Consider the following 19373-nt stretch of genomic DNA (forward strand, 5'->3'; position numbering starts at 1 on the left):
CCCCAAAAAACCAAACTTTAGACTAGGTGTGGTGGCACATGTCTATCTGTAATCCTAACCCTTGGGAGGCTGAGGCAGGAAGATCGCCGTGAGTTAAGGCCAGCATGGACTACATAGTGAGATGCTGTCTCAAACAAACAAATAAGAAAACTTTGGTAAAAGACAGAATATCCAACAGAGAACTTCAGTATAAAATTCTGAAGATTTTAAATTCTGAGATTCTTAAAACAGGCAAACACAGACAAACAAACAGAAAACTAAGCTTAGGATGCTAGTTTTGGAAAGAACTAGGACTTTCCAGGCAACTTGAGTACTCTGAATTTTTTTTTCTTCCAGGATACTGGGGACTGAAACCAGGACTTTCACAATGAGCTACAGTCCTAGCCCAGTTTTCCTTTTTCGAGACAGGGTTTCACCAGGTTGCCCGGATGGATCTTGAACTTGAGATCCTCTTGCTTCAGCTTCCAGAATGCTGGCATTATAAGCATGTGCCATCACACCCAGCTCCTCTGTGAACCTGAGGCTTAGTTTTCTCATCTGTAAAATGGAGCTAATTCTTTCCTAATGGACGTTTTTTGAGGACTAAGAATATGGGTATACAGACAGTATTTGGCAGGAAACTTCGTGAATGTTACTTTCTTTTTGCTCAAGTATTGCCGCTGACTACCCAGGACCTCTGGAGCAAATCACATGATCTGGGTCTCGGCTTTTACATGTACAGAGTGGAGCTGTAGCCTTTCTCCTCCCTTGTGCACAGCTGTTGTGAGCATTACACAAGCTAATGTGGAAAGCACTAAGACAGGTGCACTGGTCATGATCAGGCTTGAGGAATTCTCTCTCTCTCTCTCTCTCTCTCTCTCTCTCTCTCTCTCTCTCTCTCTCTCTCTGTCTCTCTCTCATGTATGTGTATGTGTGTGTGAGGGTCCTGGGAACCAAACCCAGGGCCTTTGGTTTGTTCGTACTGAGCTACATCTCTGGCCCTTTTTTATTTTGAGACAGAGTCTTGCTGAGTTACCCAGGTTGGGCACAACCTTGTGATCTGCCTGCCTCAGTCTCTCAGAGTGCTGGGATTACAGGCTTATACTGCACCACCAACTTTTAACTTTCTTAATGGCTTTTAAGATAAAGAGTTGGGCCGGGGAGATGGCTCAGTGGAATAAGCACTTCCCTGGCAAGTGCAAGGGGCTGAGTTCAATCCCCAGTTCCGCAAAAAAAAAAAAAAAAGATAAGAGTTGATGTCAGGGTTGTTGTATGCTCTTCTGAAGTACCAAACAAACACACTTTTACTCTGCCATTTTCTTACTTTCTTAAAATCAGGGCATGCAGGATGAAGGTGGTGCATGTGTGCCTGTAATCCACCCTGGGAAGCAGGAAGACTGCAAGGTCGAGCCCAGCCTGGGCAATTTAGTGAGACCATGGATGGATGGATGGATGGATGGATGGATGGATGGATGGATGGATGGATGGATGGAGATAGACAGGGCTAGGGATGTAGTTCAGAGGACAGGCCTTGGGTTTACTCTGCAGCATCCTCCACTTCCCCTAAAATATTCAGGCCATAGGGGCCGAGCACAAAGTTCCATGGTGGAGCATTTGCCTGGTGTTCACATGCTCCAGGGTTTGATCCCCAGCATCAAGCAAAAAAATGAAATCAGGTCACTGACTGGAAAACCGTTGTGAGACTTGCCCGCTGCCAGCTCTGAGGAGCTATTCAAAACCAAACCTTAGCACGGTCAGCCTGTGGGCTTTGGGCTGTATGGCGCCATCTGTAGGCAGAAAAGAGAAAGCAACCGCGCAGGTTTGTAGTCACAGTGGGAAGGTCCTCAGGTGTTTACAGGTTATTTTATCTTTGCCAGGTGGTTTCAGCTGCGCGCATCTTACTTAGGAACCCCGGAAACCAAGCTGCTTATGAACATTTTGAAACCATGAAGAATCAATGGATTGATAATGTTGAAAAAATGACAGGTAAGAGTTTTGGGTAAAGTTCTCGTTGTCTGATCCGTGAGGAATGTGTCCGGAGAAACCCAAGCAGCGCTGGTTATGTTACTCAGCAGTAACTGGATAAAGGGACGGTCAGGTGCTCCGCAGTGTACTTGGCCCTGATTAAGGCTGCCGAGCAGTGGCGGCTTCTCATTCAAGCCTTGCAACTTTGTCCAAAGAGAGACTGAGTTTCTTTTATTTTAGTGCTGCCCTCTCAGTGTGATGTTTATTGTTGCAGCTCCTATCTTCTCTTTGAATAGTGTCTTTGCCCAGTCTGAGCCAGAGTTTGGTTTCAGGCTGGGAGGCGGTGTTTGTGGATACAGTAAGCATCCCTGTCGTTTTCAGTAGGTTCACATTTCAAGGAACCACAATGGCTACCATTTAATACAACTTGTCTCAGAGTTTCCTCCAACTTATCAACTACGTAGTTTTTTTTTTTTTTAAAGGAGCAGCCAACTGCTAACAAACCTGGGTCTGTGAGACTGAGGTGGTGCGCTTCTGAAAACTTCTTTCTGTCGGGAGGGACAGGAGGCAAGGGAGGAGAAGAGGAGGGTAGGTTGTTCGCTGGCCCTGCAGAACCTGCTGTGTGACAGGGGTCTGTAGCAGCCAGAGATGAAAGTGGAGCTCTGGAAGTGTCTGAAGAGAGGTAACAGAAATAAGAAACAGGCTGTTAGGGTTATTGGAATCTTCTGTGTGGCTCATCCTGGGCACCGCAAGCTGCCAACAATCAGCAGATGGCTGGGCAGTGAGATAGAGGGAGAAAATGTTAACAGATAACGCTGTGGTGATGTGCTGAAGATTTCCGCTGCAATCCTTGCTTCCTCCTGATGTCTTTTCATTTCTGGTTGTCTGTGGTGGATTTGAGAAGACCAGCGACCACGGTTGGTATGAATGAGGTGACTCCACATGACCTCTGAACTGTCTTCAGCTTTTTTGCCTCCTCACTCTGGCTTTTACCTGGAAACTTTTGATTGTGTAGGAAGAGTTTCAAATGGAGAGAATTCTGAGTGTTGTACTTTCTCATGAGAAATGAATGGACAACAGTGTTTTAGAGTCCTGTTCTAAAATAGATATTAATTTTTTTTTTTTTTTTTTTTCTTTTTCCTTCCTTCTGACAGGGCTGGTGGACGAAGCCATTGATACCAAGTCTCTGTTGGATGCTTCCGAAGAAGCAATTAAAAAAGACCTGGACAAGTGTAAGGTAGCCATGGCCAACATTCAGCCTCAGATGCTGGTTGCTGGGGCAACCAGCATTGCTCGTCGGGCCAACCGGATCCTCCTGGTGGCTAAGAGGGAAGTGGAGAACTCTGAAGATCCCAAGTTCCGTGAGGCTGTGAAAGCCGCCTCTGATGAACTGAGCAAAACGATCTCCCCAATGGTGATGGATGCAAAGGCTGTGGCCGGAAACATTTCTGACCCTGGTAAGCAAGAATGCACGATGTGGTTCACCTCAGCTGAAAGGCTGCGGAAAGGTGATAAGAAACCATGGACCTCACAGTCACCACCTACAAAGTCTGGCAGCGGGAACTATCGACACCTGGTTGATGAGTGCTAGCTTACTGGCTTTCTGTCCACATCTGCAGTATTTGCAGGCTTGGTGATCTCTGGGTCAGCCCTTCTGTGCTTTCTTAATGTTGTTTGAGCAAATAGTTCCTCAGCCTTTTCAGTCATCATGGAAATTTCTCAAAAGTTTCACGATAACCAGTTTACAAATCATTTAGCTTATGTAACTGGTGGCCTTCTAACTTCTCATATGCCCTTCTGTATAAAGCAGTTTCTATTTCTGGCAAATCTGGAGAGATTTTTAACTCTGGGTCTCACTGACCCCCCCCCACTAAATGAATCCAGTTTTGTTTTGCTTTTTCCCCAAGCTGGATTTTAATCATATTTTCAGTGCCACTAAAACAGAGTGTAGCTGGAGCCACTCCCTGGGTTAGAAGTATCTAAATTCTTTCCTGTTTTAAACTCCCAATCTTTCTCATTTGTCTGTGAGTAGAAGTCAGTGAGAGTGGGAAGGAGAGGCTTCCCGATTCAGCCCTGGGCCAGGCAGAATCCTTGTCATAGTCTGCCATCGCCAAACAGGCTTGTTTTCCTAATTGGGGCTTCTAATATTTTGAGTAGATTCCTGAATTTCCTGTGACTAGACACAGCCTACAAGGGTTACTGCTAAATGCCAGGTACAGGAAAGGAAGAGGAGAAAGATGAGAGGTGCTTCAGGGAATCTGTGCTCCCTCTGACACTGCCACCTCCCAAGTTCTGTGTGAGAGACTTAGCTGCCTCTGCAAAGAGGTGATGGGCGAGGTCACCACGTTCACGCTGGGAATCTGCTAAACTCTTGTTAGTTGTACAGCCAGAAGGTGCCCTGAGTACCGCAGCAGCAGCAGCCACTTGTCTGTGACCCTTCCTGTCCTGCGAATGCGGGGCATCTGCCTTGTCCTGCCTTCCTTTCCCTTCACTCCCTGCCCATGATGCTTACTGGCAGCTCCACATCCAGCTTTTGTGAATGGAAACCAGTTTGTCTGCTGGGGCCCTGACCTGCCCAGCTGAAAGTGAATGTCTTGTGTTTAGGCCTGCAAAAGAGCTTCCTGGACTCAGGATACCGGATCCTGGGAGCTGTGGCCAAGGTCAGAGAAGCCTTCCAACCTCAGGAGCCTGACTTCCCGCCTCCTCCACCAGACCTAGAACAGCTCCGTGTAAGTAAATTCAGAGAGATGGAGCAAATTGAGCAGCAGGGTATTGAGGCTCTAGTGAGGAAGAGGTGGACTGTGCTTTAGTGCTTAAAGGACCAGAGGTCTGGAAGTGCAGTTAGAGGCAGATCTTTGATTTTTCCTTCCTGAGTCCAGTGCAGTCACACCTAAGCACCCATGTGCAGGTAGGAGGGTATCTGTGGGATTGTCTGCAGTGAGGGACGTCGCTGGAGCAGAGGAGCTGGCCCTGGTAAGTGTGGAGGTAATGAGTAGTGGTAAATGATTTGCACAGCTTCTGGAGAGGGTATTTTATGTGTTCCCAATTGTTAATGGTAAAATGGAGGTAGTTGGAATCATGTGTAGGAATTTTCTTTTTTGTTTTTTCCTTTCTACCTTTCTAGTAACAAAAGTAACATGTTATATTCTGGTTGGTTTGTTTGTTTTAACTGGGAATTGGACTCAGGACCTGGTGTTTGCCAGGCATGTGCTGTGCTGCTAAGCTGTATCTCTGGCCCTAGTAACACATTGCTTTAAAAGTTTATTTTTACTTAACTGTAACTTAAAATATTTTGATCCCTTCTCCCATTAAACAGACCATGAGTGTTTTTTCATGGTTTTGGATGAAGCTAGCTGGGCGTATCTTGCAGATATGAATCCTACAAACAGAAAGAGCAATTACCTATAGGTATTCTAACTAACAGTATTAGAAATGTATTGATACAGGAGAAGTTTATTATGGCAACAATTTGAGTTTCTCATTTAATGTTAATAAAAGATATTAAGTTAGTCAAGGACAAAATTGGGTCCTTGGGTATATACTTAAGAATTGAGGGGCCGGGGAGATGGCTCAGTGGACTAAGTGCTACCCTGGCAAGTGCAAGGGCCTGAGTTCAATCCCCGGTTCTGCAAAAAAAAAAAAAAAAAAGAATTGAAGCTTCTCTATCCCCCCAAATTTGAACCCCTAATTGGGGTCTCAGTGTAAAGTTAGGGTCAGAGGGATGGTTTCTCACATGATAAGTAAAAGCAGGATTTTAGTGGCCTTTGACAAATGAAGAACCTGAGGTCTAATTGGGAAGTTGTTTGGTAGAATCCAAACCAGAATTCACCTGTTGGGGGGTTGTCTTTGGGGATCCTTGATCTTGTAGTACTGTGTGTGCCGCCCTGGATATGTCCGACACAGTACTACTGGCTTTATGTGCAGAAAGAAATATACTTCTGCTGAGATTGCAGCAGATGGTCCTTGGGGCTCAGTGTAGGTGGCCTTACATGTTGTCAATGTGGGTGGCTTTCCTAGAAATGGTTTTCAGAGGGAGGGAAGAATTCTAGAAGGGAGTTCTTCAGGCTTTACTTACAACCTGCTTATTCTTTTCTTAGCTAACAGATGAGCTTGCTCCTCCCAAACCACCTCTGCCTGAGGGTGAGGTCCCTCCACCCAGGCCTCCCCCTCCAGAAGAGAAGGATGAAGAGTTCCCTGAGCAGAAAGCCGGGGAGGTGATTAACCAGCCCATGATGATGGCGGCCAGGCAGCTCCATGACGAAGCTCGCAAATGGTCCAGCAAGGTAAGTAATGAGGCTTTTCTTATTGAGAAAAGATCTCTTCTCAGAAAGGATGGCAAGCCATGCGTATAGCCCAGGGAGAAGCTTCTGTTTGGAGTGACCCTCTTTCTCTGCTTCGGTTCCTGTGTTGCCAATAGTATGTTTCTCCTTTTACCTGGGTGCTAGTGAGACATTTCTGGTATGTAGAGCTTGTCCTTGCAGCAAACATGAGAGCCGGGCTCTCTGTGATTGGAGGAGTACCTTTCTTCTTTGTCCATTAGAGTAGTAGCTAAGCAGATGCTGGAAAATTGGGGTCTTTTAGAAATTGCTTATTATTCTTAGGATTGCTGAACATTTATTTTTATTTAATTAATTAACTTTTTTTTTTAGACAAGGTCTCTGTAGTTCAGGCTGGCCTTGAACTCTCAGTGATCCTCTTGTCTCAGCCTCCTGAGTGCTGGGATTTCAAGCATCTGCCACTGTGCCTGGCTTGCTGAATGTTTTTGGGTGTTCCATTGCTGTCAGAACTCTGTATATGAAACTGTCTTTCATGGGCTTGGCTACAGCTAGGTGAAAGGTCTATATTTTCCTTCTGTTTTTTACTAGAAGCAAGTAGATTGGTGTCTTAGATGCCATACCTTTGTCCTTTCTCACAGTCAGCCTGCCTCTCAACTCAGGACAGCTCCGGGCTAACTCTAACTCAGCAGATCTGAAAGTATAAATATTAATGTGTTGTTAAAAATGTGGATGCCGTGGCATCCAAAATTATTAGTCACGGCCTATGAATAACTTTTGCCTCTATTTCCCCAGATGATGAAAAGTTGAGTGGTAGATTTTCTAGATAAGACTAAAATATTATTGCTAACCATGCAACGAAATGGAGTTATTTAGTTCTAAATTGTTTCTAACATAATAATAGATCTTTATTTCCACTTTCCATTCACCTTAACTTCTTTCATATCCAGAGTGCCTTTAGGTTCTTGTGCTGAATGCAACTCCCCAAGAACTCTCTGTAGCTGCAGCTGGTCTTGGATATTTCTTTTCCATGATGGGAACTTGACCTTGAGTGTTTTATTTTTTTTAACTTTGATTTTTAACCATGTGTTTTTCCAAACTGTTAGTTGTGAGCCCAGGTTTTAAGAAGGAATGGAGATGTTACTGGTGCTGAACCTGAGCTGTGGAGTTATTTATTATGGTATCTCTTCAGCTGGGACATGCATACCTGTGGGACCATGTGGCAGAGTCCCATTGTATATGCGGAGTGTGGGAAAGTAAAGGTGACTGTCATGATTGCTTTTAAAAGAAATTTAAATTTCATTACAACAAACCCAGATATATTGTACAGTGGAACACAAAATATATGTTGTAAGCCTTAAAAGGAGTACATAGTACTGTCCTACATATTTGCCCCATTCTGCTGTTTGTGTCCAGAAGTCCTTAGCTGAGGTATTTAGTGAATCAGGGATGTGCTGAGTTTGCGTTGTGTGATGTCAGGAGCTACTTGAACCGAGTGTGGGTGGGGGAAGGACTGTGTGTTTGCTTGTCAGTGTGTGTGTCTCAGCAGTGGGCTCTTTGCTAGCACTGGGGATAAGTCTTGGTTGAGGAAAGGTTTAGGGGAAAGGATTTAGATGGTGCTTGCTGGCCTTGGTTACTCCAGCTCCACTTTCACTTAGAAGCAAGGTTTGTGTTTCAGGAGTGATAGCAACCTCAAAGTTTCATATAACCTCCTATTCCCTCTTGGTTACTGATGTTTGATTCAAGGAACCTACGTTGATCATTCTTCGTGTAAGTGGTTTGGATTCACTGAGGCAGTATCTTTTCTCAGCATCCCAGCCTATTTTCAGCTTCTCTATCTGCTTCTCTGCCCTTTCATAATCCCCACCTCTGGTACTTAATTCATGTTCTTTCCCTCATGGTTGCTATTCTCTTGTATGCAGCCATTTTAGGTTCCACTGAATTTCTCCTCAGTCATCTGCCAGGTTTGTGCATCATCCATTCTGTGAACTAGATGAGTTGTTTGAGATGAGGACCTGTTCTGAAACAAGCAAGATTGAGGGTGTCCTCAAGGATAATAAGCTTTTGGGTAGGTCTTAGCAGTGGGTACAGTAAGGTAGTATGAAAACTGTCCCTAAAGACTTTGAGGGCAGAGAGCGCTGGTTATGTGTGGCTGTCCCTGTGATGGGAGGGGAGACAAGGTATCTTGAGGCTTCTTATGACTTGGTACTTGCCAGGAACTTGATAAATCCTCTTCATCCACCATTGTTGGTTTTCCTGCCTCTCTCCTGGTTTCCTGTATGTTATCTTCGATATATCATTTTCATGTCTGGGACTTTAATTCTTTTTTTTTTTTTAATTTTATTTATTTGTTTGTGTGTGTGGCCAGCTCAGCCCACCAGAGGGCAGGGCTGGCTGGCATGTGGTGCTGGGGGATTGAACCGCAGTCCCTGTGCTTTGCTTGGCTTAGTTTGTTCTAAGTAGGTGCTTTAGACCACTGAGCCATCTCACCAGCCCTGGGACTTTAATTCTTAAAGGAAGTAATCTGTATTTGGCAGCTATAGAGCCAATTGTCACTTCCTGTGTCCCAAGAAAATGTAGAAGTGACTCATACATATGATCTAGCAGGGTATTTACTTGGTTCTATTCAAAGTAACTTCTGTGGCTTGGCTGTATTTACTTTCCCTCACTGGATTAAAGGTAATTATTATTTGCTTGTTGGACTCCTCAAAAATGTTCTAACATTAGAATTACTCTTGTCAAATTTAATTTTGCAATTAAGTGTATAAAAATGAATATCACTTGTTTTCTTGCTAAAAATATTTCCCTGGAACCCTCTGCTAGTGGAGCAGGTTCCTGTACTTCATTTGTCACAGGGTAGCTTGTGCTGAATGATGCTGGAGTATGGGTTCCCCCTCTGTGGACCTTGGTACATCTGGCTCCTGAAAAGTATGCTGTGGTCTTTCCCAGCCCAGGCAAAGCTTTGGTTACTAAACAAACTGAAGCTCCATTTCCCAAGTCCTACTGCTCTTACTAACACTGTCCCTGTTTCTCATCCTTCTCGCCATCAACAAAGCCGGGTATCCCAGCCGCTGAGGTGGGTGTAGGAGTTGTAGCTGAGGCAGATGCGGCTGATGCTGTTGGGTTCCCTGTCCCCTCTGACATGGAAGACGATTATGAACCTGAGCTGCTGTTAATGCCATCCAATCAGCCGGTCAACCAGCCCATTCTGGCCGCGGCTCAGTCCTTGCATCGGGAAGCTACCAAGTGGTCTAGTAAGGTACTGATAGCACCCCCAGTTGGGGGCTGCTCCAAATGCATCCAGCCATGTGCAGCCTTGACACATTGCATCACTCATGGTCTGTGCGGGTCCTGTGAGTCTGAGCAGGGCGGGCGTCTGTCTGTATGCACTTGTTGGTAGGATTGGCTTCACAAGTTTTGATAGGTCTGCTAATGCTAGATTCATTTATGTTTGAGGGGTAAAGAGAAATGGGGGTCCCTTTTTGAAAGGATTCCTTTTCTTACCAACATTGTGGCCACTATTGGAACTTTAAGCCTCTTGGAAAGCTCTGGGTGCATCTCACTGATTTCTAGGTCAGAAGCCACGGTAGGCTACTAAGAGGTCACCTGGCCTGACCATTATTGAGCTTTGTCTAGCCTCTACTGAGCTCTCACTGATGGCTCTGGCCCAGGTGATGAGGGTGAGAAACAGTTTCAGATAGTAGGGTCTCTGGAGAGGACTGCTTGCTGCCGGCACTGGGCTGTGGCAGATAATGGCCACAGGGACGGCTTTACTGCTTGTTCAGGTGTCCCTGGGGGAGGGTTGGGAATGGAAAACCCAGTGCTCAAGGCCACAGGACAGGCAGCAGCAGAGCTTGGCCTTGGGGACTGAACTGATGCTAGTTGGGAGAGAAGAGGGTAGGAGTGATCACTTTTTTCCCCCTTGAAGGTGGCATGTTATAAGACCAAAGGGTGCCAAGAGTGATGGGTAACCACTAACCTTATGGCAGTATGCTATATTCTAACCAAAGCCATGAAATCCTGAATGATCCCAGGTCTGCGTGTCAGAGGGCTTTATCTAACACACCTCTCACCTCGGGGCTCCTTCCTACACCTGTGTTCCCTCCAGCCCTCGGTTCATTGCCTGAGACCTCACGCACCTTCCAGCATAAACAACTGCAGCTTTACAGTGTCTGTGGAGTGCCCTGCGAGAGCATGGCTCATGTACACCTCACGGTACTGGAGAGAAACTGCACTGCGAAGCATCAGGAGAGAAACGAGTGGGGCCTGGCCTTTTAGGTAGTCTTAAAGAAAGCAGTTCCTATAATGTTAGGTCACTATGAGTATACAATAAATTACTCATGTGTCTATTTCTATATTATGAGCCATGAGAGTTTAAGATAAACTGCCATTAGAGCAGAGGTTCTGCTTACAGCCTGACTTGTAATGTGTATTTTTTCCTTCCCGTATTTCTTATTAGCTCATTTCTTTTAACCAGAAGGTTGCGATTAGCTGAGGGGACTGTGGAATTGATTCTTGACCTTTTTGCATGTGAAAAATTAAGATAACATGCCCCCCTTTATCTTCTCACTCAGGCTGAGGATAGCATCTTGGGATTTTAAATTCTAGAGTCCTTGGCTGCTGTCTGCACCAGGAGAATGAGGAGGATTTTCGCATTTCGAATGGCTCCTCCATGGCCAGCCCTGCTGCTTTCTCCCCCATTAGAGCAGTGACGATGCCTGTTTAACCAGCTCCTCAGCCCTTTCATTGACACGATTAACCTGGAGATGCTGAAGTGCTTGTTCAGTGTTGTGCTCCGAAAAAAATGCACGTGACCGTTGCAGACTCATCTCCAGGTCTTCCTTTTCTTCAGTCAGGAAATTCTGTCTCTTGTCTGTCTGTCTGTCTGTCTCTCTCTCTCTCTCGCTGAGTGCTGGGGTGAGTGCCCTGCCTCATTCTTTCTATTTTTCCATTGCTGTCCCTCAAGAGCAGTCCTTTAATCTTCTCACCCTTTCAGAGGGCTGCTAGAGCAGCAGGCTTCTCTCTGGCCTGTGTCCTTCCTTAACATGGCCAGAATGTGGGCACGGCTCACACCGTCTCTTTGCCTCTTCCCAGGGCAATGACATCATTGCAGCAGCCAAGCGCATGGCTCTGCTGATGGCTGAGATGTCTCGGCTGGTGAGAGGCGGCAGCGGCACCAAGCGGGCACTCATCCAGTGTGCCAAGGACATCGCCAAGGCCTCAGATGAAGTGACTCGGCTGGCCAAGGAGGTTGCCAAGCAGTGTACAGATAAGCGGATTAGAACCAACCTCTTGCAGGTACAGTACTTGGAAAGGGAAGGAGGGATCGAGGGATTGTGGACACCCAGCTCAAGAGGGAGAGACTGAGTGGGAGGGATTTGAGAGAGAACAGCAGCAGAGAGACAACTGCGCCTAGTAGGGGAGGAACAGGCAATCGGGGAAAATAGCAGACAGAGACATATATACTGGGGAAAGGTGGAACCAAAGTTTACATTCTGATCCCATTAATGATCTGGCTTCCATTTCTGGACTGGACTGCCCTGAGGGATAAACAAGCATATTTGTGCTGCTGATGAATGAGGAGTGCTTTCTGCCAGCCCCTGGCAGTGGAGGGCCGATGTCCTGCCTTCAGGGAGCCTGCAGGCATGGACACACACTAATGTAAACTTGCTCTTCAGGTGTGTGAGCGGATCCCAACCATAAGCACCCAGCTCAAGATTCTGTCCACGGTGAAGGCCACTATGCTGGGCCGGACCAACATCAGTGACGAGGAGTCTGAGCAGGTATGTGTCTCCAGCGTGAGATTTCTTGCCAGCAGCTTCTGTGTGGTTTAATTTAATTCAGTCTTAGGGATGTTTTACTTCTGAATCAAGTGTTTGGTGTGTTGGATGTGCTCAAGAATCTTGCTGTAGGAGGAAAGTCTGTGTGGGAGAGATGCATCAGAAATTTGGGACCAGAAGTGAGGTGCTTATGCAACTTACATCATTTTACAGAAAGGACCGTGAGGTGTAAGGAGGCCAAGCATCTGATGACAGTGTGGCACCCTGGAATCTGCTCTGTTCTCTTCCTGTGGGGACTAGGTCTGGCTCTCTGAGCCTCCAGTGCCTGTTCACTACCTGTTCTTTCTGGTGCTGAGAAAGCCTGCTTCCCAGATCTAAGTGATTTCTAGCCTCAAGGGGACAACTAATGCGGGAAGTTCAGGGACAAAAGGTGGAGGGGTCTGTGCTGAGACTGAAATAGCTGCTCAAGGAGGTGCTCCTCTTGATTTTCTTTGGGTTTTTGACAGAGATAGAATTAAAGATGGTAGAGGGTTCTCTTAGGAGAGGCCTCTTGCATGCACTTTAGCAATCATTTCTTGAGTTTGTCTTTTTCTGTCTGGTGGAATAGAAGACCAGGTCTGTCAGAAAACTCTCCTGAGTGCTCTTTCCTGTCCTGACCTTCCTTCCCTGTGGGAGGCTTTCCTGTGAAAGAGTTCCCTTTTGTTGATAGCTCAGATAAGACAGATAGGGAGGGAGTCTGTGTGAGGCACTGTATTAAGAGCTACACAGCTTAAGTGAATTATGGACACAATCCCTTCACTCAAGGAACTAAAATAATTTGGGAGACTAATTATTCTGTTCTGTACACCAGGAGGCAGAGGTTAAGAGCACTGTGGAGGAAACATTATTTCTGGTGCCATCACTCCAGCTTCTACCTCAACCTCACTGTTATCCCTGACTTCCATGCATTCTAAGCAGAGTTTGGGCACCTGCCCTGCTCTCTCTTCTGCCTAAAATTGGGAAAACTGGGAAAGAAAGGAAAACACTTAAGAGGCTCATGCCTAATATCATAGTTGAGCAACAGAAATGCAGCTTGGGAATATATAAGTGTTCTACTACATAAAGGCAGAGAGTGACAATGTGCAAGAATGGAACCAATACAGGACTGCAAGTCAGAAGCTGGGTTTGTTTTGTTTTTTTGAGACAGGATCTTGCATGTGGTCTGGACACAGCTGAACTTGCTGGGTAACATAGACTTGCCTCAAACTTGTGATCTCCATCTCAGCCTGCTGATGCTGGGATTACAGATGTGTGCCACCAGGCCTGACTTTAGCTCTAAGTCATTAGTATTGAGTCCTGACTTTATTGTGTGAACTTGGTTGACAAGGCCCCATACCTTTCTGGGCCTCAGTCCTTTTGTTGACAAATGAAAAGACCAACTGATGATGAATTTTAGGCCAGTTATTTCTCTCAGAACCTGTAAACCCTCTGAAGTTTCAAGTAAAAATTTTATGCATGTGAAGATTTTTCTGGAGAGAAAAATCATTAAACTCTCAAGCCCAAATCCTTCATTAAATCCTCAAAGGATCTATGAATCAAAAATAATTAAGAATTACTAGGTTAGAGGACACAGGGCACATGCCTATAATCTTAGCACTCATGAGGCTGAGATTGCTGTGAGTTTGAGGGAAGCCTGAACTACAGAAGTGAGACTCCTGTCCCAAAAAACACAACACGAAACTCCAAACAGCTGGGCATGGTGGTACATACATGTAATTCCAGCACTCAGGAGGGTGAGGCAGGAGGATCACTGAGTTCAAGGGCCAGCCTGAACTGCACACCTATCTCAGAGTGAGATCTTGTCTCAACAAAACAAAAACAAAACACAACCTCAATCAAACAAAGAATTATTGAGTTAAAGAATCATTAACCTTCCAAGGTCAACTAAGACTCAGGACATATGAGAACTTGTACTGTAACTTCATGTAACTCGGTAGTGTCCCAAATTTTCTGATTAAGATTATGGGGCCAAAGAGGAAAGTGATCGATGATGTAGAGTGTGCCTAAGGAGAGTGACATGGAGAGAAAACATTCTCTCAGGCTTTCACAGAGAGCACAATGGGCAAGCAATGGCCGTGACTCATCCACATGGCTGACACTGACAAAGGTTCTACAATCTGAGGTACAGGATCTCAGGATAAATCCTGAGGGGATTTCACTGACCTTATCAGACCCAAAAGCTACAACTCTTGTTGCATAGGTCTTGCTTTATCTTGGTCTTAACCATCCAGCAGAAAAGTATAAAAACGAAGTATAAGAAGTAAAGCCATGGTGTTATGTTGAGCTGTAGGGGACTCTTGTCAACAATTTCTGACATTGCCAGTGAAGTGGAAGACCCAATATTATTACAACTACTGGACTCTTAATATTTTGCTGAGTTAACACATCTATAATATTCAAATAACAGAACTAAACAAAAAAAGGGGGTACAGATGAATGTCCATTTTGTATCTGTGTATTCAAAATGGTTAAGATAGATATATAGTTACATTCTCTTAATGAATAGAGGGATTTGTTGTAATATTGTTTGTAAATAGGATATCATGTCTGCATCTTCTACAGCAATTAACTACTAGGAAGAATGTATGCAATGTGTTAATTATTGAAACTGTCCTACCAATTTGGGTTGAAACTCTCTCATTGCTATTTATTTCTCAATAAAATTATGGGGAGGGAAAGAATCATTAACTTCTAAGACTTCCTATGATAATATCAAAAAGATTCTAGTCCTTTAAGTTTGTTTGGAATAGTAACAATTTTATTACCATTCATAGGGCAGTAATTTAGATGAAAGATTTAAAAGGTAGTAGTTGAGGGCCAGCCAGATAGCTCACTGGATTAAAGCACCTGCTTAGGCAGATGCAAGGGCTGTGGTTCGATCCCCAGTGTGCCATGCTGGCCCTGCTCCCAGGATGAGAAGGCAATTGAGACTGTGTGTGGTGGTGCATGCCTATAATCCCAGCGCTTGGGAGGCTGAAAACAGGATCACTACGAGTCTAAACTGTGGAGTGAGACCCTGTACTAAATACATTAAAAGGTAGTTTTAAGGTAGTTGCTTGGTAGGTTATTTTTTTCCTTCATTCATTAATATTTATTAAACGTTTCCTCTGTAGCAGGCACTGTCCTGAACACTGAAACAATAGAAACAACAAAACTCAGAAAAATTTCTGCCCTCATAGAATGGAGACAAACATAGCCCCCAATCTAAGTAAAGGTATCAATTAGTGATTATGGCTGGGTGCTGTAGTACACACCTGTAATCCCAGCACTGAGGAGGCTGAGGCAGTAAGACTGCCACCAGTTTTAGGTCAGCCTGGGCTATATAGTGAGATCCTGTCCTAAAAAACCAAAACTAAACCAGAAAACTAAGTAAGTGATGATGAAAATATACGGAGAAAAATGAAGAAAGAACTAGAGATGAGTGATTCTGGGGGTTTGAAAAGTAGATTGTGACTTACAATAATATGAAAGGGAAGGCCTCACCAAGGTGACAGCTAATCAGAGATCTGAAGGACACAGTGGGGCAACTGTGGGATCCCTGTGGGAACAGTATTTCAGGTAGAGCACAAGTCTGGAGGGAGGAACATGTCTGAGTATCAGTGAAGAGTATACACAGAGGGCACAGTCCACAATCAGTGATTGTCTAGTTTTGGGTGCTTTGTGGTGGAAACCTCCAGTAATCTGAACAAGCATGGAAGCTGCAGATGAAAAGTTAACCACAGTCTGCTCCTGGCTTACCTCTGCTATGGAGACAGGACTGCCTTAGGACTACAGTAACTGGGGTTCTTTTTTACTAACAGGCCACAGAGATGCTGGTTCACAATGCCCAGAACCTCATGCAGTCTGTGAAGGAAACTGTACGAGAGGCAGAAGCTGCTTCAATCAAAATCCGAACAGATGCTGGATTTACCCTGCGCTGGGTCAGAAAGACTCCCTGGTACCAGTAGGCACCGAGTGTACCTCCTGCTGGTACTGAAACCCCTACTGAAGTTCCAGGAATGACCCAGAAATGTTGGGGTTTGAAAGCTCCATTCTGGCCTCACGTATCAGGAAGGAAAGGGGGCCTCTTTAAAACATTATATTCTTTTGTCATGGACACTTTGAAATGTATCTTCATATAAACCCTGTATTCTCGAACACAGTTATACTCATGCACTCTATCCCAGTAGGAGGGCTGGGTCTCTAGCCATGGACTTCACATAAGCTCAGAATCCAAGCGTGAACACTAGCCAGACACCATGCTGCTCTGCCCATTCCCTAGGGGACACTGCCCTCTTGCCCGCCCCCCCCCCCCCCGACCCAAGGGCCCAAGCAAGTCAGTTAGGAAAATCACTGTGCCTCTACTAAATGTTTGGGCTTTCCTTGTTGCTGCTGACCCTGCCCACCTCCCCTGGGCTGTTGTGCTACCTGGGCCCTTTTCAAAAGCTTTGCTGCTGCCGAAAAAGGTAGCCTTTGGGGAACCCCAGCCTCCCAGCCTGTTTCTTGCCCTTCCCAATTTAGTCCTGGTGTCCAACGGAATGAAACCGACTTTCCACTGTCAAGAGGAAATCACTTGATTCTGTCTTTATGATGACCCTGAGCAATGTCTGTTAGGGAAGCCTCTTGTCCCAAGTCCTGCCTCAGCCTGCCAAGGTAACACCCCACAAACACACTGTGTGTCCTGGTGCTCTCTGCCACTGGAGGGGCAGAGTGGCTTAGGTGTGGCCCTGCCTATCCTCCCAGCAGGGCCATGCCCAGGCGGTCCATGCTTTGTCACTGCCTGCAGAGATCTGTGTGGAGGCCTTATCATTCATTCTTAGCTCTTACTTGTTCTGAGCTGAAATGCTGCATTTAATTTTTAACCAAATCATGTCTCCTGGCTTTTGTATTCTCCTATACCTTTCCTAAACAAGATTTTAAAGATAAGTAGGTGTGTGTTCGTATGTAATTTTTTGTTTTGAGATGGGGTCTCCTCTGTTGCCCAGACTGATCATGAATCAAGCGCTCATCATACCTCAGATTCCCAGGAGCTGGGACTAATAGGTGTGTACCACTGTGCCTGGCTTCAACTGTAATTCTGAAAGATCCTTTTCATCTTATGTTTTTGAAACTGAGTCCTAAGAATTATGCTTTCCACCTAAGATTATTTAATGGGAAGGTCATACTGTCTGAAGGATACTTAAGAGACAGGAGTGACTGCAGACTAAATTTGGGTGCTGCTGGGGAAGTCCTCCTCCTAATTCCTACCTCTTTTCAACCATACATAATCAGGCCCCTGTAACTCTCCTAAATGTAACTGATTAAGAGAGTAATAAACATAATTTTTAATCATCACCACAGAAAGTTTCCTATTGAGCAAAGTGAGAGAGAAGGCAACCTTTTCTATTTTTGCACTTAACTGTTATTTAAGCATTGCCCAGTGTATACAATGGTTTCTTCAAAAACCCAGAACTAGATGAGGAAAAAGGAGTAAGACCCCTTGTCTGAATGTCCTTCCTTCTCATCCCCAATGTGTGTTAGAGATCCCAACATCAAATATATAAACTTCTTGCAAGTTGGTCCTGTACACTCAGGCTTTCTGTATTTCCTTTTAACTGATGAAAGATTATTTTCAAGCCCACCTTAGCATATCTGTATAGCTGCTTACCTGATACAAATGCAATACTAATGCCTTTAATGAATGAATCTATGCCAAAGATCAGTTTTTGTTTTACTAAAGATTACTTAGAGGAAATAAGAAAAATCATATTTGCTTTCAAAGTTCTTCCAGTGTTTTGAGACACTGGTTTATACTTTATGCCAGATGTGCTTTTCTCTAATAGCAATGGAAGACACAGTAAAGTAAAAAATAAAGTAAAAATTAAAACAGTAATCCCTAAGCGATTTAAGATTTTGCCACTACAAACAAACATTTATAAGCTAGGTTTTGTTATACGCAAATATTTTCTGGCTTTTGTTCTGTTCAAAACAATAAAATGCATTTGTATAAATAATGCTTCAAATGATGGGTATATTATTTTAGAAAAAAACACAAGAGGGTTTTGGAAGAAGTAGAAATCAACAGTATGTAAAGTTTGTTTACTTAACAAGGATCTGTATAATAAGTATAACTGGGGATTATACAGCAGAAATGGCAAGGGTAACAGAAAGCAGCCAGATGATGTGGCTCGCCCCTGGATGACATAATCTTTGTTTCAGAAGATTCTAGCTACTAGTGGTGACCATCACTATCCCCTAAGAAGCTGAATTTGTTAAACACACAGTAGCACAGGTCCTTTTCTTTATATTGTAAAACCTAGTAGAGAATAACAGTAAAGCTATCTGGGACCCACCAAGGCTTTGAGGTAGGCAGCTGCTAACTTTTGGGGATGTACTCTTGCTTACTTAAGCCCTAAAGCAGAGGAGCAAGATGCATTTGGATAGAGTAGTCTTGGGTATGGCTAGGACTTCAGCTGTCTTTGCCTGGTCTTCTAGATCAGAAAGAATTAAGTATCATTAACCATGAAGTTTCCAATCACAGGCAGATTCCAGCCTGCATTGATTCAAGGGAAATGTCCAAGGCTGCTGAGTTAGCTGAGCAATCTCTTAACACTGCCTCAGTGTTCTTACTCGCTGTATGTTTACTGAAGCTGCCTTTCTCCTGCATTATAGTTGGTTATTCTGACATATCGGATACCTTTAAGGACAAAAAGTCTAGCATTTTCCAAGCATTCTTCTGTAGCACCACTCAGGGAATAAATGTATCACATGAAAGCCTTTTGAATAAAATGGAGATTTCTTCATAGAGAAAATAAGCACCTATTTATGTGCTGTTAGAATATACTCCCTTAAGAATTTAGAAAAAAACTATTCTTAAATGAGCTGGAACTCAAGTGCTTACAAAATATTCTCATACTACTGAGGATTCAGATGTATACTGGTAGTATAGTCTGGGGCTAGAAGGGTGATGTTTAAAGTGAAAGCATTCTCAAGTGCTTTGCAACAACGTTCACACCTTGTATGATACAGAAGAAAATTTGATCATATTGAGCTTTTTTCTTACACAAAGCCTTGCCCATCTGAGAATGTTCTAATCAACAGTTAAACTTAAAAAAGAAAAGCCAACTTGTTGCTTACATCTCTTTATTGACAATATAGCCAGAGCTAGAGAGAGGATTTATTACTCTATCGAATTAATAAATATAATAATTTAACTGTAAAAGGAAACAGTGTACTTGGATGTGTTAGCAGAAACTGCTAGAGGCAAAAGGCTCTTGGCATACATTCTACTTGGATATAAGAAAAGAGAGCACAGGGGGAAGATTGGACAGCAGGTACAGATGGCTGAGATTAGAGATTTTGCAGAGAAAGTATATAT

General features: G+C 44.3%; 1 protein-coding gene across 1 annotated transcript in view; it reads left to right on the forward strand.

Annotated features, from left to right (window-relative positions):
• Vcl (vinculin) overlaps nucleotides 1-17869 on the forward strand; it is a 129279-nt gene extending 111410 nt beyond the window's left edge. The window contains exons 15-22 of the mRNA XM_012515491.2: nucleotides 1857-1965; nucleotides 3099-3401; nucleotides 4549-4673; nucleotides 6042-6227; nucleotides 9274-9477; nucleotides 11313-11516; nucleotides 11897-12001; nucleotides 15838-17869. Of these exons, the coding sequence (XP_012370945.1) occupies nucleotides 1857-1965; nucleotides 3099-3401; nucleotides 4549-4673; nucleotides 6042-6227; nucleotides 9274-9477; nucleotides 11313-11516; nucleotides 11897-12001; nucleotides 15838-15984 (1383 nt within the window). The 3' untranslated portion in view covers nucleotides 15985-17869. The remainder of the gene's footprint in view (nucleotides 1-1856; nucleotides 1966-3098; nucleotides 3402-4548; nucleotides 4674-6041; nucleotides 6228-9273; nucleotides 9478-11312; nucleotides 11517-11896; nucleotides 12002-15837) is intronic.
• Nucleotides 17870-19373: the final 1504 nt, after the last annotated feature.

Source organism: Octodon degus, unplaced genomic scaffold, assembly GCF_000260255.1.
Source record: "Octodon degus isolate 3935 unplaced genomic scaffold, OctDeg1.0 scaffold00005, whole genome shotgun sequence".
Lineage (NCBI taxonomy): Eukaryota > Metazoa > Chordata > Mammalia > Rodentia > Octodontidae > Octodon > Octodon degus.